The 26,536-nt window shown below is 47.3% G+C and overlaps 12 protein-coding genes and 2 non-coding genes across 14 annotated transcripts; 10 read left to right on the forward strand and 4 right to left on the reverse strand.

Annotated features, from left to right (window-relative positions):
* Positions 1-340: 340 nt before the first annotated feature.
* Positions 341-1,110, reverse strand: BABINDRAFT_161412 (uncharacterized protein). The gene has a single exon (XM_019128791.1). It carries the CDS (start codon positions 1,093-1,095, stop codon positions 442-444), a length of 654 nt encoding a protein of 217 aa, XP_018985026.1. The 5' UTR covers positions 1,096-1,110; the 3' UTR covers positions 341-441.
* A 221-nt stretch (positions 1,111-1,331) lies between these two features.
* BABINDRAFT_171356 (uncharacterized protein) lies at positions 1,332-1,817 on the forward strand (the record flags this gene model as incomplete). The annotated part of the gene is made up of 1 exon (XM_019130811.1): positions 1,332-1,817. The coding sequence occupies one exon, from the start codon at positions 1,332-1,334 to the stop codon at positions 1,815-1,817; it is 486 nt and encodes a 161-aa protein (XP_018985027.1).
* Positions 1,818-2,322: 505 nt separating this feature from the next.
* BABINDRAFT_7917 (uncharacterized protein) lies at positions 2,323-4,307 on the reverse strand (the record flags this gene model as incomplete). The annotated part of the gene is made up of 2 exons (XM_019132704.1): positions 2,323-2,719; positions 3,331-4,307. 2 exons carry the CDS (start codon positions 4,305-4,307, stop codon positions 2,323-2,325), a joined length of 1,374 nt encoding a protein of 457 aa, XP_018985028.1.
* A 992-nt stretch (positions 4,308-5,299) lies between these two features.
* BABINDRAFT_36073 (40S ribosomal protein eS7) lies at positions 5,300-6,562 on the forward strand (the record flags this gene model as incomplete). Its single annotated transcript, XM_019131752.1, has 3 exons — positions 5,300-5,440; positions 5,800-5,882; positions 6,229-6,562. The coding sequence occupies 3 exons, from the start codon at positions 5,300-5,302 to the stop codon at positions 6,560-6,562; spliced, it is 558 nt and encodes a 185-aa protein (XP_018985029.1).
* Positions 6,563-7,604: 1,042 nt separating this feature from the next.
* On the forward strand, positions 7,605-9,078 carry BABINDRAFT_175878 (uncharacterized protein; the record flags this gene model as incomplete). The annotated part of the gene is made up of 1 exon (XM_019131002.1): positions 7,605-9,078. The coding sequence occupies one exon, from the start codon at positions 7,605-7,607 to the stop codon at positions 8,886-8,888; it is 1,284 nt and encodes a 427-aa protein (XP_018985030.1). The 3' UTR covers positions 8,889-9,078.
* A 299-nt stretch (positions 9,079-9,377) lies between these two features.
* Positions 9,378-9,460, forward strand: BABINDRAFT_t197. The gene has a single exon. It is a non-coding gene; the product is annotated as a tRNA-Leu (tRNA).
* Positions 9,461-9,838: 378 nt separating this feature from the next.
* BABINDRAFT_t198 lies at positions 9,839-9,911 on the forward strand. The gene has a single exon. It is a non-coding gene; the product is annotated as a tRNA-Trp (tRNA).
* A 676-nt stretch (positions 9,912-10,587) lies between these two features.
* NTF2 (Ran GTPase-binding protein) lies at positions 10,588-11,165 on the forward strand. Its single transcript, XM_019128792.1, has 2 exons — positions 10,588-10,617; positions 10,699-11,165. The coding sequence occupies exon 2, from the start codon at positions 10,843-10,845 to the stop codon at positions 11,113-11,115; it is 273 nt and encodes a 90-aa protein (XP_018985031.1). The 5' UTR covers positions 10,588-10,617; positions 10,699-10,842; the 3' UTR covers positions 11,116-11,165.
* Positions 11,166-11,284: 119 nt separating this feature from the next.
* BABINDRAFT_161418 (uncharacterized protein) lies at positions 11,285-13,996 on the forward strand. The gene has a single exon (XM_019128793.1). The coding sequence runs from the start codon at positions 11,339-11,341 to the stop codon at positions 13,757-13,759; it is 2,421 nt and encodes an 806-aa protein (XP_018985032.1). The 5' UTR covers positions 11,285-11,338; the 3' UTR covers positions 13,760-13,996.
* Positions 13,997-15,633: 1,637 nt separating this feature from the next.
* BABINDRAFT_13333 (uncharacterized protein) lies at positions 15,634-16,202 on the reverse strand (the record flags this gene model as incomplete). Its single annotated transcript, XM_019127071.1, has 2 exons — positions 15,743-16,202; positions 15,634-15,700 (listed from the first exon to the last, which is right to left on the reverse strand). The coding sequence occupies exons 1-2, from the start codon at positions 16,027-16,029 to the stop codon at positions 15,634-15,636; spliced, it is 354 nt and encodes a 117-aa protein (XP_018985033.1). The 5' UTR covers positions 16,030-16,202.
* A 1,342-nt stretch (positions 16,203-17,544) lies between these two features.
* BABINDRAFT_161419 (U2-type spliceosomal complex subunit) lies at positions 17,545-18,568 on the forward strand. The gene has a single exon (XM_019128794.1). The coding sequence runs from the start codon at positions 17,593-17,595 to the stop codon at positions 18,277-18,279; it is 687 nt and encodes a 228-aa protein (XP_018985034.1). The 5' UTR covers positions 17,545-17,592; the 3' UTR covers positions 18,280-18,568.
* Positions 18,569-18,636: 68 nt separating this feature from the next.
* BABINDRAFT_161420 (uncharacterized protein) lies at positions 18,637-22,228 on the reverse strand. Its single transcript, XM_019128795.1, has one exon. It carries the CDS (start codon positions 22,161-22,163, stop codon positions 18,753-18,755), a length of 3,411 nt encoding a protein of 1,136 aa, XP_018985035.1. The 5' UTR covers positions 22,164-22,228; the 3' UTR covers positions 18,637-18,752.
* A 192-nt stretch (positions 22,229-22,420) lies between these two features.
* Positions 22,421-23,011, forward strand: BABINDRAFT_161421 (uncharacterized protein). Its single transcript, XM_019128796.1, has one exon. It carries the CDS (start codon positions 22,676-22,678, stop codon positions 22,835-22,837), a length of 162 nt encoding a protein of 53 aa, XP_018985036.1. The 5' UTR covers positions 22,421-22,675; the 3' UTR covers positions 22,838-23,011.
* Positions 23,012-23,216: 205 nt separating this feature from the next.
* BABINDRAFT_161422 (serine/threonine protein kinase) lies at positions 23,217-26,265 on the forward strand. Its single transcript, XM_019128797.1, has one exon. It carries the CDS (start codon positions 23,647-23,649, stop codon positions 26,020-26,022), a length of 2,376 nt encoding a protein of 791 aa, XP_018985037.1. The 5' UTR covers positions 23,217-23,646; the 3' UTR covers positions 26,023-26,265.
* The last annotated feature ends 271 nt before the right edge of the window (positions 26,266-26,536 follow it).

Here is a 26,536-nt window from a genome sequence, read left to right on the forward strand (position 1 = left end):
ATAGGCAGAGCGTTATACAACGCTCTAGCTTGAATTATTGACGGCTCAGCCGGTGGTGGAGACAGAGAGATATGAGGTATTATCAGGGATATATAATGTTTATATCTGTCGTGTATCAATGAGAATATATGGGCGGTGTTTATGATGATTCGTAACAGGGACATGTGCTCAAGGGCTGTTTAATGAATTTCAGCAGCATCAAAAGGAACGGCATACTCTCCGAAAAAGCTCAAGATCTCCAGAGTAAAGACTGATAGTGGTTCAAAATGTTAGCATTATATGGACCCGATGGTTTCAGCAGGGTCATCCTTTGATCTACGACTACAGGGAACAGTTAATATATAAACCCGTACCTTTGAAATAATTATATATAAGTAAACACAGAAGATAAAGAAGGTGGCAGAATAGGAAATGATAGTGTACAAAGAAAATGCAGGGGTGCTAGTTGATGCCGTTGGCCTTCTTCCATTTGGTGAGCTTTTTTCTCAACTCGCCCTTGGAGTGCTGCCAGACATTCAACTTTTTGTCCCAGAACATTTTGTCAAAGTCATCACCGTACTTTTCGTGCAAGCTTCTGCACCAGTCGTTTTCTCTTTCGCTCTGAGTTCTCTCTCTCTTGACGTATGCGGTTGCGGCCAATTCCTCCAATTTCTTAACGACCTCGGTCTTGGTGGATTCGTCTTGGTCCTGTTTAGAGGCGTTATGACCTTGGGAGGAGACGGCCATGGTACCGTAGATGATCTTGACAACTTCGCCCTCATCGTCGCGGACAATGCGGGCCTCACCCGCAGGGATGGTGGATGGATCGGCTTCGCCGAACGGCACTGGCGGAACAGCATCCTTCATAGCGGCTCTTCTCTTTGCTTCATTCTTGACTTCAACCGCAAGGGCCTTTTCCTCCCCACCAGCAGCTCTACTCAACTTCACGGTCAACCCCAACTTCTTATAGTTCTGGGCCATGGTCAAGCTGTGGTCCCAGTTGGCGGCGATGAGCGGATTTGAGTGGATGTTCACCGTTCTTCTCTTGTCCTTCACACGACGGGTCATCTTCGTGACACTGGAGCGTGCCATCTTTCTCTTTCTAACGGAAGTCATTTTGTTTGGGATGTGGATAACAAAGATGGGTAATCGTGGTAAGCTGGTAAGATGGTTTTATGTATAGCGGCTAGAAAGGAGAAAAAAAAATTTTCCAGCTTAGGTAAGCGATGGAGTGATATGTGCAGGCCAACGCGTGACTTTGGTGTCGAAAAGTCCCAGTAGCCGTCACGAGGCTAATGATAGTGACCAGATCAGCATCAGAGCATCATATATCCCACACCATTGCATTTACCATGTCTGAACAAGGACAGATTCCACAGGAACAGACCGAAGCTGTGATGATCGTCGCAGAGTCAGCCCCAGATACCAGGCTTATGATGCAGCAGGAGGTTGATGTCCGCTCTATCTATGTTGGTAACGTCGACTACACCACGACGCCAGAGGAGTTGGAGCAGGTTTTCAACACTTATGGTGTAGTGAACAGAATCACCATTTTGCATGACCGTTTCACCGGCAGGCCCAAGGGCTACGCGTACATCGAGTTCGTTGACGCTGACGCCGTTGCCCCGGCAATTGAAGGCTCCAACGGCACTTTGTACAAGGAGAGGGAGTTGAGAGTCACTGCCAAGAGAACCAACATCCCGGGAATGTCCAAGAGAACCAGAGGCAGTAACGGCACCGGTCGCGGTGGCTTCAGAGGCAGGGGCCGCGGTGGTTCCAGAGGCGGCCACAGGGGTCCCAGCGAGACCCACGGTGAGGCTCAGGAGAGCCAGCCCTAGTCTGAAGATCCAGAGTTCGCGCAACTGACTGGTCGAGCACGTTTCGTATCGCATTATTCATCTCATCGCGTAACCTACATGAGTGTACGGATGGGTGAACCTTATTTTATCATATCTCACGTTTCATTTATTATCCTTCATCCTAATTCAATGTCCATAGCTTGGTTTGGTGAATCTGGGGAAGTGCCTTTGTCTAGGGCGTAGCGATGCGAGCTTCTTTCCGACAGCTAATTTCCTTGCAGTACGTTTCAAAAGTTTATAACCTTTTGTCTCTTCGATGCTAAGATCTCATTTACGATGAGAAGAAAATTACGGGGCGAGAAAAGTAGGAAAAACGAGTGAGAGAAAGAGTAGACCTATTTCGGGGAGGACGCAAACTGGCCGACACAGGGGGTATCGTCGCACAAGGTTGTAGAATAGGCTGTCACATCAGCACATCGGGGGGTTAATACGTTTATACCGATCTTTATTTTGTCCAGGAGTATACCCTATCTACCTCCAATTCCTAAAATATCCATGACCAGAAGAAAAATAAAAACACAATAAAAAAGAATCCCAACCACGTCTTCCAGCCTACCCCGGCTTTCTTGCTCATGATCATCATGCGGTTGTACGTCATTTTCAAGCTCTTTCCCATGGAGTCCATGTTAGAGGTTAAGTCTTCGCTGATCAAGTTAGACTTGTGGATTTCGTCGCCAAGGCGGTTCGACAAGCTCTTCAATATCGATAGCTTGTCACTCATTTCCCCCACCTCCTGCTCCGACTGCGACTCCAAGTTGGACTGCTGAATCTGCTGGTTGCGAATGGAATCGATCGAAGCATCGCCGTACGGTGATTCGGAACGAGTAATTTTGTTTGTCTGTTGTAGGTTGCCGAACAAGTCCTGGCGTTGGGTATTGTATCTGCAATGTTAGTGGCTGACGGAGAGTATGTGGCTAACCGTACGTACCGAGAAGCCATTGAAGCGGTATGTTTCGTAATCTTGTGTATTGTAGTATTACGTGATGGCGAAAAAAAGGCACCGCTAGAGATATATATGCTAAAGCTTGTCAACTAGCGATGTGTTGACGCCTCATCGCCTTACTGCCACGCTGAACGATTTACGTGTAGGAGAAAAAAGCCAGGTGCGGCGCGCCTGAATAGAGTTGTTGAGGTATCGGGTCCTTAAATGCTGGTGGTTGCAATTGGTTATGGGAACTGTTTACTGGGACTTATCTGGGACCCCAGTTTCCTGGATGATTAAAGCACCTTAGTGGTGTATGTAAAGCAGTTACGATGCCAGGTGTGTTTATCAAATTTAGACAATGTGCGACTATAATTCTTGTGGGAAACATCATTCTATACATTACCTAAAGTGAAGCTTTTTTTACGGTAAACATAAAGAGTTTGGCTTTGTTACACTACACGCAAGAGAAAATTATTAGTGCTTATCAAAAAAAAAAGAGAAATTAGAGGATAAATTGGTGCACGGATTTAGGCACCCGAAAAAAAAGGGAGTTCTTAGATATCGAACGCATCTTCAGCAGAGCCAGCGGTCGGAACGGATGCGGAGCCCTCATTCAAGCTTTTCAAGTCTGGCAAGGTGCCACCCAAGATCTCGACAGCCAAGGTGTGGTAGGCCAATTGCGCATTAACCAACTCGACCAACTGGTTCAATGGCTTGGAGCCGTCAATAACGTTCTTCATGACACTGACCGCATCCTCGGTGGCGTTAGCGAACTCGTCTTCCAAGGTTTCCAACTTGACTCTCAAAGCGGCCTCTCTGTCGGCACTGGCGTGCTTCAACTGACTTCTGACGGAATCGTAGCTCATTCTCTTTAATTCCACGTCACGCCTGGCCTTGGTGGCCTGCGACAACTGGGTGCGGAGTGCTTGCTGCAACGGCTCGTTGAAGTGCGCACGGATCAACTGGTCCTGCTGCAATCTAGCATTGCCTAACTTCTTCATAGCGAGCGCATAGGTCTCCAAACCCTCTGCGATTGGGTCCTGGGCACCCACATTGTTTCTCAAGGCGTCAGAGCCGGCGGTGGCAGCTCTAGCCAAGGCGTGGTTCAAGGTCTTTGGCTCGCCCTTTGGCACGGGGGAGACCAATACCGCCTGTGCATCTGACAAGTTGGTGACTGCAGAGAGGTTCTGCAACTTGTCATTGACAGTCTTGAGGTTTTCAGAGAACGTTTCCTTGGCGTTGGCTGGGTAGTCGTACGCCTCGCTCTCGTAGGTGGAGGTCACCGACAAGAGCTTCTCGTACACAAACCGAATGGTATCGATTCTCTTTTCCAAGTCAATATATTCCTGTGGCAATTCGCTGACGTCCTGACCCTGGCCCGAGATCTTTTCCTGTAACAACATCTGGGTTCTCTGAGCGAATGGAAGAACATCGTTAGTGAACTTGTCGCCGAATTCGTTCGACACCTTGTCACCGAAGGTCTTGACAGACTGGGCGAAAGTGTCCAAGTTGGCAGAGTTGGTGAGATTAGAGAAGAAAGACATGGTGATGGTGGCTTAAGTGAAGGGTAAGCTTGAGGCCGAGCTGGGTCTCTTATTGGCATGTGCACATATCGCTACAGGGCTGCTTTTGCCGGAGTAGGCCAAGAGTCGTGCGTATCCTTGTCCGGGTAGTGCACACTGCGCCACGATTCAGATCTGGCGCGCTATGAGTCCGAACGTTTGACAATACCAAAGATTTAGCCGTGTTGACGGATAGCATGTAGATCCTAAACGCTGGGCATGAAAAAAAAACTCTCAGTTATTAAAGCCTGGCAGTGCCACGCCAATGTGTGCTATTGAGTTACTGCTATACACGGTTATATACATGTAAGTGTTCTTGGAGACACCGGACGTTTTACTCCTCAAAGGGGAATCTTCTTCCGATGTACTATGATGCAATTTTTTAGTTGTTCTTGAACGCCAGAGATATCCAGAGAGATCAAGTCCTCTCTCCCACGCCTTCAACCTGCCGCCCTCAGTAGATCACCAAAACGGGTCTCTAGGAGAAGGATATCGGACCACATAAGGGGTCGTTAAATGAAACCCTAAACCTCCCCGCTCTTGTTACAGAGAAGAGTGATATTAGGCTGCCGACAGGAATCATGGGAATCGTTCTGTGAAGAAAGAAAGGCAAACGTGGGTGAAGTAAAAAATTCGCAGCAGACAGTTTTTATACCCGGATGAGTTGCTTATGTCAGCAACACGTTGGAGGCTCTAAAACAAGGGATTTCTACGTAATAAAAAAAAAAAGGAGAGGTTGGATTTCGAAAGCAAGGACTTGTATTTATTTGGCTAATTGCAATTGGTCTTTCTAAATACCATGTCTGTAATTTGCTGCTGGTAGTATACCAACCTCTCTCACCAGGGGTTACCCTATCTGCACGTGCGGGCGAATTTTTCACTTTCGAGGTGCACAGAAAAGAATGATTTAAAAATCCTACCATTCTTGCTTTCTTATTCAACTACCCTCCCATTAACCTTATTGAATATTAACCATGTCTGCTATTTCCAAGATTTTGAACACAAACCCATCCGAATTAGAATTGTCTATTGCACAAGCTTTCCTCGACCTTGAAGCTTCTGCTTCAGACCTTAAGTCGGATTTGAGAACTTTGCAGTTCAAGTCTGCCCGTGAGGTGCGTACCGGCTACACGTTATGATATACTTCTATCATACACTGACTTCTATTATTTATAATAGAGTTAGGAGTGTCCGGGGCCAAAATACAGTGGGCGTCCCAAGGGATATTCCTGGCTCCACATCTGTCGAATACTTTTGCATGTTTTCTCGTCAGATGAGGGGCGGCTATCCAGCTGTCTGAGAAACCACGGGTGGTTCCTGTTTCTCGGACCTTCACAAAGATGCATGGTGAATACAGAGCAGACGAATCCAATATTGGGTCTGGCTATTTTCGTCCCGGACGATCTCCTAATTCTGTTATTTAAAGCACAACATTTCGTTAACGTTTTAATACTAACTAGAATTTTGTGTGTAGATCGACGTCGCAGGTGGTAAGAAGGCTATTGCTATTTTCGTTCCAGTTCCATCCTTGAGCAGTTATCATAAGGTCCAGCAAAGGTATGTTAATTCCCTCCCCAGGTCCCCGTTCTACTAACTTTGACAGTGTTTCCTGACGGGGGACACTGCCGGTGTCAAATCTCTAGTACCCTCGTTGTAAAACGGTCCTGTGGGGTATACGTATTGTTCCGTGAAGGACAGATTCTAACATACTGTGCCCTTCTTCTGCTACACTGCTGTCCAAACGCATCCCTGCTGATCCGATTATTGGTGTGGTTTCCCCCCTGTATGACCGTATGCATAGTTGTACTTTTGCCACTAGGTGTTAGGGGATCGTTGCCTGTCAATGACTGGTGAAACAGGGTGCTTTTTGTGACTTGATAGTAGAAGGGCATGCAACTTATAGATTGATTCGTGAATTGGAGAAGAAGTTCTCCTCTCAACACGTTGTTATCTTGGCCGAACGTCGCATCTTGCCTCCATCCTCTAAGGGTCAGCACCAGAAGAGACCAAGATCCAGAACTTTGACTCAGGTCCATGACAAGATCTTGGAGGACTTGGTGTTCCCTGCCGAGATTGTTGGCAAGAGAGTCAGACACTTGACCGGTGGTAACAAGGTTTACAAGGTTGTCTTGGACGAAAAGAACGTCTACGACGAAAAGTTGGAAAGCTTCACCCAGGTCTACGCCAAATTGACCGGCAAGCAGGTTGGGTTTGAAGTTGCCAACACCGTTGCCTAGGTACGAGGAATAGCTCCTTTCTGTGCTATTTCTCTCCCCTTGCTGCAGCTTCTTTTTGTAGTTTTTGAGTTCACCTGGTGAATGATGTATAATAAACCGTTTGGTTGTGCTACCCGCCTATTGTAGCTGTGCGAGGGGGACTGTGGCGTTGGTCCCGGTGCCTCTACAGCCACTAGATCGATGTATGTGAATGATAATACTGTTAATTGATCTGCCAAAATGCGTATAGGTTGCCCCTGTGGTATACAACGTTTGATATGTTGTAGGGTGTTGGCTTCTACCCACAATAAAGTTTGCTTCTGAGGCGTGCAGTCAGGAGGGGTCATGAAATTGGTGCTTTCGTTACGAGCACGGGCGATCTGGCAAGCTTTGCAAAAATATATATATGCGCACGCTGGCGGGGTTAAATCGGTCGAGGCCCTGACGCGGAATAGTTCTCCCGTGGCTTAACTATCGTGTGACGACTGGTTTATGAAAACCTGGTGCATCGAACCAAAAACGGTGTAGGATTCGCAGACGTTAATGTGAAGTCCAACAACACTTTGGATATTTTTGCCGCATCACTGAGCCCTGCCATCTGTAGTTCTCCAATTTCACGCCACGTAGACGGTTATCCCCAAACGCGTAAACGCACTGACCTTTTGACGCACAAGAGGGAGCAATCTACAGTCAGGTGGTGAGAAACGTGACTTTCCCTTACTAATGCGCCAAGAAACCAGTTTCCGGTCCCGGAAACGAGCGGTACGTCGACCTGTATGCAACAAATTATTTTTCACGCACAGCAGTGTGCCTCTTTTGTTCGCATCGTGAGGAAAAAGATAAAAATGGTACACACTAGGGAAAATAAATTTATTACCGGAAAAAAAATTTAATCACTCATACCCTACTAGCCCCAATACGCTTACTTTCCTATCTCTCTTTGATAAACCCCGTTCCATCGCATCCTACTAGCTCTGAGCTATCCTAACTTTCCGTGACGACGATAAAATACCATATTCGCTTGCCTGTTTTTTTGAGTCACGAAGAGTAAAAACCTGCAACCATGACCTCCACTCATACCCACACCCAGCACCCGCCGCAACACCATGGCCACTTCAACCATAACGCCTCTAGAAGACATTCCACGACGTCGCCTTATACGATTCCCCCGAAAAACAACGTGTACATACAGCAGCAGCAACAGCAGTACCAGGCTCAGCAGTACCAGGCCCACCCTCACCAAGCGTCCCCTCACACAGCTGGCCTGATTCCAACCCACTTGTCCACCTCCGTTCCGCTTTTATCGAGAGACTTTGTCGTCAGAAGAATCTCTGAGGGCGAGTCTGGCAGGTTGAAGGAGGAGTTGAAGTGCGAGGCTTGCGGAAAGGGTTACAAGCATATCTCCTCTTTGGCCAAGCACTTGTGGGAGCATACCCCGGAATGGAACGTGACCAAGAAGTTGTTGATCTCCAAGCATCAACAGGTGCAGCTACTAGAAGCGGCTAGCATCTTGGTGGCGATGAATGACAAGTTACCGGGCAGCGCCGCCACGTCGCGCAGAAACTCATTGATGCCAGACACTATTAACGAAGAAGCGGTGGAAGACGATACCCCCGTCGTACCTAAGCAGAATTTGACTGTCTCCCATGCACCATTTTCGGCCCACGAAAGCAGCACCTTCAGCAAGTACTCCTTGGACAGAAACGGTGGTGTGCCAAATACGGAAGGGCCAACAATCGAGAACACCGGTCCGTTTAGTCCAAATGCTCAGCACGAACAGTTCCAGCTCCACGCCCACAGTTCGGCGTCGCCGCCGCCAGTGCATGACTCCCCTCGTGGCAGCTACTACTCCGCTAAAAACACTCCTCGTATGAACTATCGCAAATCGTCCTTCTCCCAGTACCCACCACGGTTCGATGCGGCTACCGACTACTCCTCCTCTCCAACTACGAAGGGTAGCGACTTGCCCCACCACTTGCGTAAGTTGTCCGTTGCCAATACCACCGCCATCAACGGCAACGGTTTGAACGGAGGTTCATACATGGACGTCCCTGCGGTCCCTAACGGCCATTTCCACCCGGGCAGCTTGCCAAACAATGAAGCCTACCACCTTCAGCGCCAGCTGCCCCAACCGCCTGCGTTTGACTTCAAGTCTCCTTCTTTTAAGTCCAAGCCAGTTCGAGTAAACGGGTTGATGAACCCTATTAGCGACGACGATGGCAGAGAGGAACTCGAACCGACCATCTCTGGTAGACGAGGTAGTTCAAGCGGAGACGGAAGCAAGATGGTGCATTCTCCGCGGGAGTCTACTTACGATGACGATGATGTTTTTGGCATGGATGCTTAGCCCTGGAATTTTGTTTTACGTTACGCTGGTTTTTAAGGCGCATTTTTTCTTCTTCTTTCGATATTGGATTCTAAATGAGCCAATATCTGTGCTATAGATAAGCTAGTTACTAGTTAAAAATACTCTACTATACAAAAGGGCACTCCTTGTTGTACAGTTAATGTTCTGCTCCGATTTTCATGTTTATTTCAATTTTGCAATGATTTAGTATATTTATTGACTTGTAAGATGTTCGGTTGGTGGAGGAGCTTGGTGAACCAGGTTGGGTCTTTTTTTTTTCCGGTTCTTAAAGTCGGCTCAAGCGTCCTGGAAGAATATGCTATCTTGTTATAAAACGATGATTCCAGTTTTGGGTAAAGGGAGAACAAGGAGACCAAGACTTGTGTGAGAGAGCGCCGTCATAGCTTTTTATCCTGGCGGTCATCCAGGGCACGTGCTAAAGTCAGCTCGGATGCATGTCAACTCATCCCAGTGCTCAACCAAAATCTAGGAGGGTTGGCCGAGTGGTCTAAGGCGGTAGACTTAAGATCTACTGGACTGTGTCCGCGCGGGTTCGAAACCCGCACCCTTCATGATTGATTTTTTCCAGTATGCTTGTTGATTTTTTTTTTCGTTTTTCTGAGGGGTTGGAAGTGTCAGTGCGTGTACGCAGATGAATTCCGGTAACTATTTTAGGTATGGATACATGAAGCTTGATGGATATACATAAGCTTGAAATGCTACTATTAGCATAATCGGTCCCTGTATGTACTGTTAACTTCCATTCACTAAAAAATATCAATTAAAAAGGAGGCAGTATCCGGAATTAAGGAAGAAATAATGAGATTAAAGAGTAGGAAAGAAGATCAACCATCTCCCTTCAAGACATTAGACACGAAAAACCATTATTTTTCATGGGAAGGTCTTATGGCCGAACGGGAAATCACTATTCTGAGATATCCTGTACCAATGGAGTTGTAGCTCAATTGGCAGAGCTTTCGATTCCAAATCGAAGGGCCGCAGGTTCGAGTCCTGTCAACTTCATATTTTTTCAAAATTATCGTTGAATTTTCTTTTTAACCTGGTTGGGGCAATGTAGAAGGGACCATCCAAGAATCTATAACGATATGCGGGGGATGTTTATCTCAACCACCTATCAATTCCTGCTGATGCATTTGTATCGCTGCTAAGCGTAGCTGAGAACGGGGGAGGTAAGTATGAGTTAAAGATAAATATCTTTGTGAAATTTATTGAAAAGCTTTATACCGTGTTTTTACGGGTTTAAATGAGACCTGAGACCGATTGAGGGATAGACACCGTAGGTTGCCTAGCCAAGAAAAATAGCTTAGCACCAGTCCAGCTTTGTTTTAGATGTGCACAGCACCTCTATTTATGTGGTAGACACAAGCTAGCTTGCCCACAACTTAAATTGCAATCATTTGCTTTCCGTTAATGCTTCTACCTTAGACTCCTACCCAATATAAGTAGTATTGACTTATCCTCCATACCCTGCTGATCTGCAACTTATAGCAGTGCGAGACAAACAATGGCCAGGCAAATCAGAGAGGAACTAAGCGAAAAAGGAAATTTGCCCACTTGCTGCCGCATTGGGATATAGCCCTTGTCTAAACATATACTGCACCCACACGAAGGTTTTGATTCCGTTTGACCAGATCATTAAAACGCCATCCGTTCTATCCAGATTAGAGTGACATACTAATTACAACAAAGCCACCTTCCAATATGTCCGGTACGTTAATATTGTTTGTTGTATAAGGCTGGGGATGATTTACCAAACCCCGATATTGCCAACAATTACTAACCCCTATAGTTGATGTTACTGCCTTGTCCAAGCAATTCTGCGAATTCTACTACCAACAATTCGACTCTGACAGAAGTCAGTTGGGTAACTTATACGTATGTACTCCCCCCCCCGCCTTGTTGACCATACTAACCCTCACAGAGAGACCACTCTATGTTGACCTTCGAAAGCAGTGAGTTGCAAGGTGCCAAGAACATTGTCGAGAAGTTGACCTCTTTGCCATTCACCAAGGTTGCGCACAGAATTGACACCTTGGATGCCCAGCCAGCGTCTCCAAATGGTGATGTCTTGGTCATGGTCACTGGTGCCTTGTTGGTTGACGAAGAACAGAACCAGATGAGATACTCCCAGGTCTTCCATTTGATTCCAGATGGCTCTTCCTACTACGTGTTCAATGATATCTTCAGATTGAACTACGGTGTCTAAGTAGAATAAGCTATTAATTTAGTTATAATTTGATTTGTGCTGTATGCTAATAATTAATTTGAAAAGGCGTAGGCATGCCGCGAACTTGCTAACAAAACGTGGCGCACGATTGCTGGATCTCCGAATTCCGCGAGCCCCGCGAATACAAGAGCACGCAGGCATTCTTATACAGACCCTCATACTGAACCCATAGTATAATTATTTACTGCCAATCGCATTCGTTATGTCTGAATTGCCCCAAATTCCCCAACGGCCGGTAAGACTGACTGCTTCGATGCCACTTCCAAAGGATGACAGCGATGGCTTTTCCGGAAGCGAGGACGAGTCCGACGATGATGAAGGTAGGGTTTCTTTACAGGACTTGACCAGCAAGAAGATTGATATACCTGAAGGGATCCCGGCCGTTCCAAAAAGACCAACCAAGGCCTTAGAGACGCGCCAATCCGTGACTCCCGTCCCATCGATCCCTAGAAGGCCAATTAAATCTGCCACCCCAGAGACGATTATCTCTGAGCCGGTTTCTCCTTCGCTTCCAGCTGTACCATTGAGGCCATCCAAGAGATCCTCCTCTGATGAGAGCGTCGTTTCTGCCGTTGCTAGCCGCAGCCCCCGCAGCTCCGTCCACGATGTGGATATCAGGCAGGTTAATGACACGGACTTGCCACACGAACCATCCATGGAAGATGTCCAAAAGACAATCCCTGCGACAATCCAGGAGCCAGAAAGAGAGGAGAGCGCCGAGCCGGAGGGTGAAGCCGAGGCCGAGAAGGCTGAAACCGTTCTGTCTGGACAGGATGAGGTCCCAAGGGTTCCGGCTAGACCATCTAGAGGCGCTGTTAAGCCTATCACAATAGATACCGACATATCTGCTTTTAAACCAGATGCGGATCTTACCGATGAACTTACTCCGCAAAATACAGCGGTGTGTACGGATAAAGTGGAAGCCGATGAGTTTGATTTTAGTACCGACCACGTTCCAGGGTACGTCAAGGAGGAGCATGACAGCGGTACCGATGTTGATGAAGCTTCTGACGTGCAGCGAATCGAGAGAAATGAGGATATCCAGGTGCTCGATACGAGCTCCCACAAGGAATATGCCAACCAGGCCGAATTACCTACCGAAGTGACCGACGTGAAGGTTGAAACTGAGGAGTTGGAGACTGAAACTAGTGGTAAGTTCGAAGATAAGTCTGAAATAGCGTTGGAGGAGGCTGGTAGCCCGAAGGATGTGGAAGAAAAGATTGAAGCTACCAGGCAACTGGAAGACGGGCCTGAAATTCCCAAGGAATTGGCAGAGAAGGCCGTTACTTCCAAGGACACGGAGACGGCCCCCAAGGATGTGGAGGAAAACACTACCCCGGTACCGGTGATTCCAAAGCGGCCAAGGAAGGCTGTTTCCAGCCCACTGGATGCCCCAAAACCGGAAGAAGTTGCTACCCACAACAAAATTTCAGAAGTTTTACAGAAAAAGAAGGCACCACCTCCAATTAAACCGAAAAAGCCGTCCTCTAAGATTGCCGCGTTCCAACAAATGTTCGGTGCGTCATCCGAAAAGGCCCCTCCGTTAGTTCCTTCTAGACCCATGAAGGTAAATTTGATTCGTTCGAGTACCGCTGATTCTTTGCCCGGATCTATTGATGAAGAGGCATCTTCAGTCGAGGAGAAGACCCAAACCCAACGGGCCGTGCCAGGAATGCCAAATAGATTGGCCTCGTCTAGAGTGAATTTCGCAAAGAATTTGAACGGCATGATCGGAATGGCGTTGCCGGGCATGGTCCCAGCGGAAGCATTGGCCTTCCAACCAGACGAGAGCGAGGAGACAAAGGAATGCGATCAAGAAGAGGTGCCTGTTTCCAAAGATCTTAGAAAGGGAAGAGCCAAGGGGCCTAGGGGGAGAAAGTTACCGACAAGCGCTGTTGAGCCGGTGGTTGAAGCCAAGAATAAATACTCGATTGTTGTTGCTGACCTTTGGAGTGTGGGTCTATCTGAGAAACAGACAGAGGAGCTTCCGACGGGAACTGTTCTTTCTGAGAACCGGAAGGCCCCTGAAAGTTCCGTTAAGGATGTCGCTGAATCTACGTCGAAAGAATCCGAGGCTGTTCATAGTGCAGATCCAGAGGGAGGCTTTAGCAGCGCTGAAAACGTTGAGATGGCCAAGGTAGAGAAAGAGACCATCGACGAGCCCTTGGAGCGTTCGATAGCTGAAGACACTAACTCTGAGACCCCGCTTTCGCTCAGTGACTTCGCTGATGTGGGTGAACATACCCCTTTGCATGATACATTAGGCGAGGGGCCATCCAAAACTGTTGAACCAGAAATTGGAGGTGCAGACGAGGCAGAGGCTACTGCTCCAATCGGCCACAATGAGACGTTTGAGACCCATGCCAAAGCGACCAAGGCTGATGATACCTCCGCACAAGCGATTAATTTAGATTTTTCCACCGATTCTAAACCATCTGAACCTATCCCTAAGACGGAGGAAGTCCATGATGCTTCTAATTCTACCGATTCTGTTGCAACGGACTCTGTTTTAAACATCCTGGGAGAGCATGCGCTTTATTCCCTGGAGGATATTTTATCTGAGACTCTGGATACAGTATCAAGCGATGATAAAGGTGCAGACGCTACCCAGACCTTGGAATAAGGTGAGCTGGGACCCCAAATGTACACTTTCTTGAGTATACCCTTTCGTGATATCAGCAGATCACAATGATCTATTGAGAGAATACTGACTATCTATTTGTTAGCTAGTCACCGGTTAGCCTATGACGATTATAGGCGACTTAAAGTTCAATACGGAAAGAAATGCTTGGTCATTTCTATCCGTGTTTGAGATATGTAATTTTAAATTAGTATACTATAAAGAAAATCTGACATTGGTCTAAGTTAAAGTTGCGTGTGGTGAGAACTGACATCCTTCCAGGGCTCATGCTTCAGGAATCGGAGTGTAAAAGGCAAACTATGTAACCTCTACACCATGACAAATATACAGCAGATGTGCCAGATATGTTTCGGGTTCATCACGAAGTCAGAGGTGGCTGTTTGGAACAGGGCGGAGAAAGCAATCAGTCGGTATATGCACTCTGAAACGCTCAATCGCCCCATACTCTCTCGGAGTTTAGAAGCTAGTTGCAAGTACTTTGTATTGCAGCACTAGCTAGTGCAGTGAATACATGGGACCGCTTCGTGAAATTCAGATTTAATTCTGGCCTGCTCATGAAATGGAAGATTTTACATTATGGGCCCTCCGTGAAGAAACCAATTTCAAACGTCTCAATGTCTTTGAGGCCCGGAAAGTTAAATCAGGAAAATTATTTTCGTTATTGTCTCTGAAAAATCTACTGTCCTTGATAATGATGGTTTTATATTGTTTTTCCCCAGAAGATTATCTATTGATCCTATTTCTAGACGATTGGAAGTTTGGTACCTTTCGTGGCAAGAGATCTACCATAGATAATGATATTCTCCGATACTGTTTTGGCAATCGGACTTTAGCAAAGTCTTGCAGGTAGTACACGCGTACGACTTATACCGTTCAATCAAATTTCAGGTAATACTAAGTCTTGAAGAAAGCTAAACACAATTATGAGGTTCACATGATGCACCTCGAATATTCACCGGGGATGTGAAACTTGCCAGAATGATGCAAGGTCCAAAACAAGTGCGTCAAAAGCATTCCCTTTTCAGCAATTATCATTTAAATCAAACTAAGTCATGCTATAAGTGTATATGAATTTCTTTTAGCGCTCTTCCTGTTTCGGCTGCTTGAGGCGAAACGGAGATCGGCCCAGTACGATTTTGGGGCGCACCCTTGACTATGCATAAAGCTGCAAGTGCCTTCGCATAGGACTGCAACCTCAAAGAAACAGACTGGTGATGTTTCAAGTAGATACAGCACGGGAAAGTATACAAGCTAGATTATTGACATGCTCTATCTTCAACTTTTGTATTGAATAATGGTATATAAATATAGGACTTTGTCGTTATTCTTAAATTATTTTTTGTACTCAATTTACAATCATCTCCCAAGTCATTTTCAATGAATCCTGTCTCCTTGCTTCTAGCCTTATTAGTTCTGGTTGGTGTTACCAATTCCTATGGAACTACCACCTACATTACTACTGATTGTTCCGAGGGGAAGTGTTCTACCCAAACTATAGCAGCGTACGTTGATTATAGCTTAAGAACTACAACATCTGTAATCGATGCTACTACCACTTACTGCCCGTTGACCGACACTGCATCCAAACCTACCAAGAATCCTGACATGTCTATTATCACATTTTTGAGCATTACATCGGTTTACTCCACATATGTGATTACCACTACCCATTGCAGCGGCGGTGTTTGCACCAGATCAACCTCCACCGCTACTCTTACCTCGTCGCCTTCCGCTACCATTGATCTTGCCTACGTTTGTCCTTCTTCGTTTACGAAAGCAAGTGATGGAACATGCTATCCAATACCGACTACAAGTACTTCTAGCTTTTCTTCTGGTACGACTACAACGACTACTACTCAACCTTCCTCCACCAGACCATTGAGCTTGTCCACTCCAATAACCTCTTCGTCCACCACATTAAAACTTTCATCTATTTCGACGACTTTATCCACTAAGATGACCTACAAGTCTACCCCATTGGTATCATCATCTACCTCGTTGAAATCTTCGTCCATCTCACTGAAGTCTTCGCTTACTCCATTACCACCTTCGTCCACTTTGATAGTTTCATCTATTTCGGTGACTAAGTCTAACCCAATGACATCTTCACTTACTCCATTGACATCTTCGTCCATTTTGATGACTTCGTCTATTTCTGTGACCAAGCCTACCTTACTGTACTCTTTGCCTAGTCTGCTGAAGTCTAAGTATGCTTCGTTGCTACCTTCATCCATTTTGGTGACTTCGTTCATTCAGGTAACTTCTTCGTCCAACCCATTGCCATCATCGCCTATCCTATTGAAATTTCCGTCTACTATGGTGGCTTCGTCCGCTTCAGTGACCAAATCTGCCCCATTAAAATCTTCCCCTACCCCACTGACACCTATGTCCACTCCATTGACATCTACATCCACGCCATTGTCATCTTCGTTTATCCCACTTCCATCTTTGTCTACTCCGTTGACCCCTTCTGTATTTCCCACTAATATCACGACCACAACTGGGTATATTGTTACATCCGAATTTTCCACCACCACCGAAACGATTACTCATTGCTCAGATGACAGCTGTACCTCTTACATCCTAGTTGTTACTCCCTCAACTACCTCCCCGCATACTACTATCGAACCAACTTATGTCTGTCCTTCTTCCGAAACTCTTGGGAGCGATGGTACGTGCTACCCGGTACCTTTTCCACCTACCTCAGTGGTGAAGCCCCCTTTATCCTCCCCAGAAAACTCGGCACCTGGTACTTTCCCCCCTTTCAACTCTTTTTCGAAGGTGATGTCTACACCAGTCGCACGCTCTGAGGGTTCTATGTCATTTACATACACCATCACCAATTCTACTCCTGTGAAATCCACCACCAGTTCTACTCCTGTGGAATCCACCACCACTATTTCTACTCTTGTAAAATCCACCCCACAGGTTTCCACTCCCATGAAATCCACCCCACAGGCTTTCACTCCAACCGAATCTACTCCTGTAGTCAATGTCTTCACTCCCCAAGAAGCTTCTTCAACCAAGTCTACTCCACCCTCCGCTCCAACTACTGTTGTATCCACGTCAAGTGAACCCATTCCAATAATTGTGTCCACCCCAGAGACTTTAACTCCTGCCATTAACGCTGTGCTAATTGTGTCCACCACATCGAAGCTTTCTATCCTTTCCACTCCAATTTCTTCCCTTCCAACAACTACTAGCTGCACCGGAGATAACTGTGTATCCACTTTAATCACTATCTTGACTTCTAAGATTTCTTCAACATCCACATCCAACCCCTCAACCTTTTCTTCCCCGTCTATTGATATTTTTACCGGTGGTGCACAAGCAAGCCCTACATTGAGTATGTGCTGGCTTAGTGTCATTCTCATGGCAATTAGTTGGGCTATTTAGATTATACCTTATTGCTAAGATATTGTGCAGTTTAGATTTACCGTCGTTTATTTCACCAATGCCTTTTAATTTGATCTTTTATTTTTATTCTCAAATTGACTTTAATCTTTAACAAATTGATGTTATTTCCTTAAGCTTAAATTCATACAGCTTTACCAAATAAATACCAAGATTCACTTTCCCCATAATTTATCATACACCACCTATCCAACCCGAGCTTTAGTTATACTTTCATAGCATAGCTTATACACAAATATTGTTTTGTGAACTTGAGTCAATCGGGGAAAACCAATACCTATTTGCATATGCGAATTTACAGGTATATATGCAGGCCAAAGAAGTCTTTCTTTCATTCCTACACCTACATTCTTACACCAATCCCTTACCATCTCCACCCCATCTCAGTAACTCTAACACAAATGTCATATAATGGAATCGGTTTGCAGACCGCTAAAGGTTCTGCGACCAACGGCCATGTCCAGCGAAACATTAGCTCTATCAAAGCCAGCCACAAAGAAGATGCCTCCCAGGGCCACTACTCCAAGAGACGGATCCACGAGGCAGCCTCAGGCGCCAGGTCCAGAAATGTGACGCAGAGTTCTGTTAACTATTCTTTGAGTACTGAAATCCTAGACCACGAGAAGAAGCGGGAGATAGAAGTGAAGTGTGCGGAGCTTCGAGACCGCTTGGAAGATGACGACGGTAACGAGGATGAATACATTGACTCCCAGGTGAGCGCTCTAAGACAGAAGTTGACAGCGAAGCTAGAAGAGCGAAAGGCGAATGTAGCCAGGAAGCAAAGTCTCTCTCACAGCAAAGCCCACCATTCAGCTGAGGCCCAAGAGGCGGAAAATGCCAGGCTTCGCAAGGTCTTCCAGATGGCGGATGAGCCCCTGAGGCCTAATCCGTATGAGAAGTATAACTACAGATCTAGAGATGAAAGGACAGAAGGGCAGAGGCTCGGGAATGAGAGACAGTCAAGTCCACGGAGAGGGTCCAGAGAAGAATATTGGGAGAAAGACTTAAGGGAAAGAAGCCCACAGAGAGAACAAAGGTCCGGAAGTCCATTGAAAGATTCGACTTCCAAAAGTCCTATTAGGGAGTGATCTACAGGAATACACTAAAAAAACATATGAATTCAAACAGAGAAACTCTAGATTAAGACCCTTCAAGCTCGTAAGGAACAATCTATAGGAATGGCGCCAGACTGACGATAGATTTCTTACATTGAAGCCTTAACAGGTGATCTTTGTCACTGGCGTTTTATTTTTGCTGAAAGTGCCACATGGGGATATGTAGCAAACCACTTTGCAACCCCATGGATACACCAAACTTCATCAGTCCAAGCAACCGTGGGTTTAATAGCCCTGAGCTAATATATATACTGGCCCTCACTGGATATCCTGTGGGGTAGAAAAGGATATGTGTTTGTACAGACTCATAAATAAAATAACACCCTAGTCCTGAAAGCCATTGTGGTATCATTGATGCCACCCTCTAGAGATTACATTTCGGCGTACATACGACACCTTTAACAACCACTTATCTCATATCGAGGTCAGACTCACTGTATTTGCTTCTATATATCCATACTCTCATGCAACCGCTTTACCTCCTCAATATTCACATCACTATTCTTTGTTACGGCCTGCAACACCCTCAACATATCCTCACACCATCTCCGGGCCTTTTTTCCCTCAACCATCTCCTTCATTTCCTGTGAAACCATGTAAGCTTTATCAATAATCTCGGTGGGAATGCTGGCTAAACGGGCAACGTTCAACCCATAGGAATTGCTCACGATACCCGGCTCCAACGTGTACAAAAATGTGATTGTGGCCCATTGGGAATCCTCGTTGGGCACCTCAACGTACCCCATGTGATAGTTCTTCACCAAACCGGGATACTTTGTCTCGAACACGTGCAACGACGGGTAGTGGGTAATGAACAAGACCAACGGAGCGACATCGCTATCCACAAGATAGTCCAATATGGAATAAGCCAAGGAAACCCCGTCGGTGGTGCCCGTGCCCCTTCCAACCTCATCCAAAATAACCAACGATTTGGCAGTGGCGTTTTGCAAGATTTGGCAGCACTCACCCATCTCCACCATGAATGTCGATTCGCCTTTCATCAAGTTGTCCTGGGCCCCCATTCGGATGAGAATTGCGTCAAAGACCCCCATCGTAGCGCTTTCAGCTGGGACATAGCACCCGATCTGGGCCATAATTACGAGAATCGCCACCTGGCGCACGTATGAGCTCTTCCCCCCCATATTTGGCCCCGTGATGACCATTGCACGTGTTCTATCGCTAGCCATCGCGATGTCGTTCGCCACGTATGCGCTCAGCGACAACTGCTCAACGATGGGGTTGCGCCCCTGGCGGATATCCACCGTCTGGGAGTCCACAAAGGCCGGTTTGACGTAGTCGGTGGCGCTGGAGACGGCGGTGAGCGAGAAAAGGCAGTCTAATGTGGCTACGCTCCGCACAATCCCGTTGAAGTAGTCGAAGTGAGAGTCCACCATAGCCATGAACTCAACATACGCGCTGTTGCACTCGCTGATGAGCATCTCGCGATGGTACTGGAGGGATTTGTAGAGTCTGCTCACCTCTGGCGGCCGGAACCGTGACACAGTCTTGGTGGAGCCGATCTTTAGCCAATCATGGGGCACGGTCTTGATGTTTGTGTTGCGCACTTCGATCAAATACGAGTCCTTGAGCACAGATTCGTACTTCAAGCTGGGTCTGCGGAGGAAGACACGGAGCTTGACCAACTCCGCCTCGAGAAGCTGCTCTACGCGAGAAATTTCCGCCTCTTGGGCCGCAATCCCGTCCCACTGGCAGTAGTGCGCGTTGAAGTACTGCACCACGTGTTTGTTATCGTCGTTTGTCATTTTATCGTCAATTGCCGCAGGGGAGTAGATCATTTGAAGTAGCTCCTGGGTTGTTTCCTGCTCAGAGGCAGAAAATAAGGTGGACAAGAGCTGCGAGAGAAGGTCTGATTTCACCAGAATGTCCTGTCTTTCGTGCTTACTGAACAACTGGAGAAGTTCATTAAATCCCCGAAGCAAGAGGTACAATTCTTTCCGGCTCGTCTTTCCGTAGTGAACCTTGATCAATGCCTTTTCCAAGTCGGGAATCTTCTTCATGCTCGCGGTGAGAGCCTCCCAGAAGCCCTGACCCCCGGAGCTGAGGCATTCCATGATGTCTTGCACCGCTTGGAGCCTGTTTTCGATCGCCTCCCGCGAAACAAGCGGCCGGCTGATCCACCTGCGCAACATCCGGGCTCCCGGCGCCGTTCGTGTATGGTCCAACAACCAGAGCAAGGACCCCTTCTCCGTGAAGTCTGTCTGGTTCTGAAAGATCTCGAGGTTCGTCAAGGTACTTCCGTTGAGCACCATGTGGCTGAGGTTCTGAAATGGCAGGAAGTTCTGGCGCACCCAGAACGCCGAGTCCAAGCGAAACTCTTGAAGGTATATGATGAGCTCGAGGCAGCAGATTCGGAGCGAGTCCGAAAGCAGCATGAGGAAGTCATGGATGAGAGTAAACTTTTCCGAAGAGGTGGGATTTTGGGACTTTGAAGAGCTTTCCTTCCCCTTTTCGGGCGCCCTCATTGTATCAACATAATACGTAATGAGCTCATTCGTATAACCTTCCCGTGGCATCTTCAAACCCCTCTTTTCCACCTTGGTTCCTTGACTCTCCAAGCCTCTCACGGTCTTTTCCGTCTTGGCACTCACCTCTACAAGAATCACCTCGCCTGGTTGCAAATGTTTCAACCGCGTCTGGAGTTCGTCCCGGATGAACGTGTCTTCAAACTCGTCGTACACAATCTCCCCTGTCAACGGCTGAACAGCTACAAGCGAAATCATTACTCTATCGGACATTGGCACTTCCGTCACCACAAGAACATAATCATCCCGCTTTCCCCCTTCCCCTTTCATCAACTGATCGTCAAAATACGTGGCGTTGGTGTAAACATGAGTAATCTCTCGCTTGAACAACCCGGACTTTTTGGTATTTGCCTTGATCGCAGCGGTTTCCGTCTGCTCGACTACTCCAATCTTCAAATTGTGGCCGAGCAACCGCTTCACGTTGATATGGAGTCGTTCCACCGGAAACGAGCAGTATGCCATCGCGTCGTACTGGTAGTCGCCGGGCGCAGAGTCGTCCACCGTCACTTTCCCCGGAATCAACATGAATCCCAAGATCCGCGCCGCCAACACCGCGTCCTGAGCGTACATTTTGTACTTGTACCCCAGCTGGACCACTAAAAGCTTATCCATGTTTGCCTTTTTCAAGTCCGCCACCTGCTGCTGCATCGGTGTGAGTTTCTTCGCCAGCTTTTCTTTCTTGGAAGGTGCTTCATCGTTCTGGTACCGCTTCTCCTTCGCCAGCAGCTCGAAGAAGGAGGTCTTGAGCTTGCGGACAAAAGCGTCGTGGAAGGATGTGTGGACAGGGTCCGGTCTTTTAGCTCGGTTGTAAGCAAAATTACGGGAGGACAAAGAGGAGTTCAATGGTGCGGGAGTGCAATCTGGCTTAGAGAGATAAGCATCCAGGGAATTGCTATCCGTCTTAGCACTACGACTCAGTTCAACGGTTGCTGGCGATTCCGTAGCCTCCATGTCAAGATATTCATGATCATCAACCTCCATAAATTCGGGGGTACTGACCACCAGGAGCAGCACTTGACCATTCGATTCGAGGGGATCATCGTTAGCAGCATTAGGATCCAACTCTGTGGAGGGGCCATCTGACATAGCATCAAATTCCTTCAACTCGACAGAGATTTCCTCTGGCGGCACATTCCTTTTAGAAGAAATCTCAGTCACGTTGGCACCCTCAACAGGCCCATCTATTTGGATCTCTCCATCCAGACCGCTGAGAACTTCAATTGGAGGGCTAGGAATTCGTACCGGCGAGCTAGACCGCTGGAAAAAGCGGCTGATGGTGGGCTGGGTTTTGCCGTCACTCTTGCGTTTTGCCATGTCTATACAGGAAAGGTTGTTGGATAAAACCAGGAAGCTGATTGTTGAAACTAACCAGAGCCGAGTATCAATTGGCGTGAAAAAAGTGATGAACAAATGAGAATGGGGGAATAATGTGCACAGGACTTTAATTCACGCGACGCGTCTATCACGTGATACATCGGTGTCACTTATGAGAGCTTAATATTAGAAATAGTATACAAGCATGTTATTTAAAGATGTTACTATCAATTATGTATAAACATAATGTCTCTAGACTCTCAGTGCCATTACACTTGTGCTGTATTGGTTAGTTTTATACCCCAGCCTTGTGTACATTCTATCGAAACTCGTACAAGACGATTACCATAGTTTTTATTTTTAAATTTTGAGCCGTATTTGTGGAAAAGCATTCCATGCCACATTAAAACCCCTTTAGAGCCTAGTATGTCAATCAGTGAAACGTTCTAGGGCTGTTTCCTCCCAAAAAAATAGACCATTATGATTGTACCAAGTGTCCTATAATACGTTTAATGGCAAGACCGTTTATGTTTGAGATAGGACACTTTTCACATCAAGCACATAAACTGAGACCAAGCTTCCACGTCATTCCATTGCATAATCCGTTAATCAGCAGCACACCGAACTGGAATCCCGAGAGATTCAGTCATGTTAGCCACATCTGTGGAAATTAAAGCCCAATCAATTAACTTCCCACTAGAATTGAAACAATTATAAAATCTCAGGCTGCCTCGGTGGACATTCCAAAGGCTACCTGTGTTAATACTAAAGAGCCGTTGAATACGGCCATCTCACGTGACTCAGCATTTGTCAGCTTTCCTACTTACACTCTACGCACCATAGGAGTGATTAATTCACCTACAGAGACGGTACCAAACTATACCAACCAAAAACTAGACACGATTTATATCTTAGTCGATAGGAGTTTTCTATAAATAGCCATGTCAATTTGCAGGGATTGGACCTCTTTCCTGCACATAAAACTCACCCCGAATCCTCTGGTTAACCCTCCAGAAAGTCTCTCCACCCGCACCCAGCTGACACGAAATCAGCAAAAAAAAAAAGACAAATCACAGGTCTAACCTAAACCGCCATGTAATTATTAACCATTATTTCCTGGTATTTTCTCCCGGCTCGCGCCCTCGGGATTCCTCTCTCCCCAGCCGTGTTCATCTGGCGTATATGCCGGATTTTGCCAACAATTTCGTCCCAGTTACGGCGGTTCCCTGATCCGCTACGCAGAGCAAACACTAACAGTTATCTTTGTTAACCGGATCGTCCTTTGAGATTATCGTTGAGCCAGTACTTCTCAGAAGAAACACCATCCATTCGCATTAGAACAAAGTTCTTCATTTTGAGCTACAGTCTTAGGAGTTCCAGCCCAGGTGTCACCATCGACGTTATCATCCCGGAGCCAGTTCCCAGCTCTGACCCAGTTCCATTTTTCATTTCCTCTCATTCACATCTCATTCATTTCATTTTCATGACCGCCCTCAACTTCCAGGAAACTACGTACGCAGTCGCCTCCACTCCTCCAGGCGAGACCAACGGCGAGGCGGGCGACTCCATGCTGCGCCCCAGACCCCCGATGCGTACGCGCTCCATCTCCATCTCCAAGTTGTTCAACTTTGACAAAGAAAAAAAGGCAACCTCTGCCTTGCGAGCGGAATTCGAGCCCTCACCCCAGGCCCTTGAAGAGCCGGTCTCACTTGGGCCGTTCGTCCCGCTCTCGCCTGAGATCGAAACGTTCCTGGACGGACCCCACAGCCAGGGGAACCGTTTCTCCAAGCTCAAAAACCTCTTCAAGCACTTACCCAACTCTTCTCTAGGCCCTGCTAGTGGTGACTCCTACGTCTCGCCCAGCTCCTATGGTACATCCGACTCGTTATCGCGCGAGGTGTCCGATGAGCCCGCAACGACGCGGCCGCTTTCTACCGCGTCCAGTGATATTTTCAGCGCGGAACAGAACCAGCTTTTCGTTTCGCCAACGGGGCTCATGAACAAGCTTCGCCGCAAGCGTGCGGAGTCGTCGCCCAACGATACGTTCGAAGGGATTGCTGCAGGAATCGGCTCTTTAGGGTTCAAGAGAAAGGAACCGGACGTTGCACCCGAAGGCCCGGTTACATTCCGATTAAGGCATATGAGTAGCGTTCAGGATATAGCGAGTGGTCGTCAGGCCACCGGCGAAAGCGGCGACATTGCGGACATGGATTACCGCCTGGGGCAAAGCACAATCGACCACAAGGGTCGGCTCGGAAGGGACGTGCTGGGAATTCCGGGAATTTCCGTAGAAACTGACGAAAGAACCCAAGGTAACACACTTGGAAATGCCTTCGGGATTCCCTCCATCCAGCGCAAGCTCCGCCGCGTCGCATCGGCTCCGCTCGGCCTCAAGCTTATGGGTGACCGCGGAGGCAGCACTGATGTCCCGGTACGGAACATTGATACCCCGTCTGAGTCTTCAACGGTGTTTACCAAACCCCAGAGTCTGGGCAGCGGCCAGGCGAGTGCCCTCTCTAGCGGCTTGGTTAATCGCCTCGCCAGTGGCTCGGCCTGGGACCTTGCGCACATCGGTGAAATCTCCCGCCCTTCACCCCCCACCTCCCGCGGCCGCTCCTATCTGGCCAACTCTACTAAAGTTTCCTCCGCCCAGGTAACTGCCGACTCGTTTGAGAAGATCCGCCTTCTAGGGCGCGGCGATGTCGGAAAGGTCTACCTTGTCAAAGAGAAAACTACCAACCGTCTCTACGCGATGAAGGTGCTTAACAAAAAAGAGATGATTGCGCGTAACAAGATCAAGCGTGCACTCGCGGAACAGGAAATTCTCGCAACTAGTTCCCATCCCTTCATCGTCACCCTCTACCATTCGTTCCAGTCAGAGGAATGCCTTTACCTCTGCATCGAGTATTGTATGGGGGGTGAGTTCTTCCGCGCACTCCAGACGCGTACGAGCAAGTGTATTCCCGAGGCTGACGCGCGCTTCTATGCAGCAGAGGTTACCGCGGCGTTGGAGTATCTCCACTTAATGGGCTACATTTACCGTGACTTGAAGCCCGAAAATATTCTTTTGCATCTGTCGGGACATATCATGTTGTCGGATTTTGATCTTTCCAAGCCTACGAGCCAGACCAAGGCGCCAGAGATTGTGCTTGCCGGAAAGAGCTCCAGCCATCCGTCATTGGATACGAAGGCGTGTATCGACGGGTTTAGAACCAATTCGTTTGTGGGGACCGAGGAGTATATTGCACCGGAAGTTATCAGGGGAAAGGGTCATACCGGGGCCGTTGATTGGTGGACGTTGGGCATTTTCATCTACGAGATGTTGTACGGGACAACACCGTTCAAGGGGGCGAATAGAAACAAGACGTTTTCGGCGATCTTAAAGAAGGATGTGACATTCCCAGAAGGGTCAAAGCATGCCCAGGTCTCCAGCAGCTGCAAGAGCTTGATCCGGAAGCTCTTGACGAAGGACGAGACGAAGCGGTTGGGATCTAGAGCCGGAGCGTCGGATATCAAAGGACATGCGTTTTTTAGGCATACACAATGGGCATTATTGAGGAACCAACAGCCGCCAATGATCCCGGTGTTGACACAGAAGGTGTCACATATGAATGACCTCAAGGAGAGTAGCGCAAAAGAGGATGCGCGTGAAGATGCACGCACGGATGCGCCCGCGGATGTGGAAGGTGCGCTTGTGGACCCGTTCGCAAACTTCTCATCCATCACGTTGCACCATGACTCTCCCCACGATAGTGATGATTCTATGCGGTTCGGTGGAAAGCCTGACGAGTACTTCGGCGGTATTTCCTACACTGTCACTGGCAGCTCGAAGAGCAAGAAGGGGTTTCTCAAAAGGTAGAGGTTGAGCTGGTTGCTAGATATGATGCAGGGTAGGTTGGAATAAACAAGGTACATACTACCTACTCGGAACGTCTACTGCAATTAGGGCCACCCAATGGCCGTATGAGACCATTTTGGGGGTAAAAAAAAACAAGATACTAAATTTATTTAATTTCAGGCTAAAGGTTTTATTAGGCATGACTATTAGTTTTGAAGAAAATGATTATAGGTCCAAGCCTTCGTGAAACGCTATTGAATCGAGATACCATTGTAGTTAACACCCCTTGGGAGCTTTAGTAGGAAAGTATCGGATAAAATTCTACGTCTAGAGGCCAAATGATAAATTGTAGCTCGTCATCGCAAGTATGAACCGTGAGTGTTTGATACAGAAGTTTACACAAACAGGATTACGAAATGGGCCCGTTTATGGGTAATAATATGAACTTTTCCAGTCTCAACCAAGGAACGTGTTCCATTCAGCCTGCAACAACACAGTCAGAACTAGTCGCTATACGAGACGACTCATACCTCTA

Source organism: Babjeviella inositovora, assembly GCF_001661335.1.
Source record: "Babjeviella inositovora NRRL Y-12698 unplaced genomic scaffold BABINscaffold_6, whole genome shotgun sequence".
Classification (NCBI taxonomy): Eukaryota; Fungi; Ascomycota; class Pichiomycetes; order Serinales; genus Babjeviella; species Babjeviella inositovora.

Bases quoted from the DNA above. Each gene is read 5' to 3' on its own strand.
- BABINDRAFT_161422 (XM_019128797.1), top strand. From the start codon at position 23,647: ATGACCGCCCTCAACTTCCAGGAAACTACGTACGCAGTCGCCTCCACT.
- BABINDRAFT_161419 (XM_019128794.1), top strand. From the start codon at position 17,593: ATGTCATATAATGGAATCGGTTTGCAGACCGCTAAAGGTTCTGCGACC.
- BABINDRAFT_161420 (XM_019128795.1), bottom strand. From the start codon at position 22,163: ATGGCAAAACGCAAGAGTGACGGCAAAACCCAGCCCACCATCAGCCGC.
- BABINDRAFT_161421 (XM_019128796.1), top strand. From the start codon at position 22,676: ATGGCAAGACCGTTTATGTTTGAGATAGGACACTTTTCACATCAAGCA.
- BABINDRAFT_161418 (XM_019128793.1), top strand. From the start codon at position 11,339: ATGTCTGAATTGCCCCAAATTCCCCAACGGCCGGTAAGACTGACTGCT.
- NTF2 (XM_019128792.1), top strand. From the start codon at position 10,843: ATGTTGACCTTCGAAAGCAGTGAGTTGCAAGGTGCCAAGAACATTGTC.
- BABINDRAFT_161412 (XM_019128791.1), bottom strand. From the start codon at position 1,095: ATGACTTCCGTTAGAAAGAGAAAGATGGCACGCTCCAGTGTCACGAAG.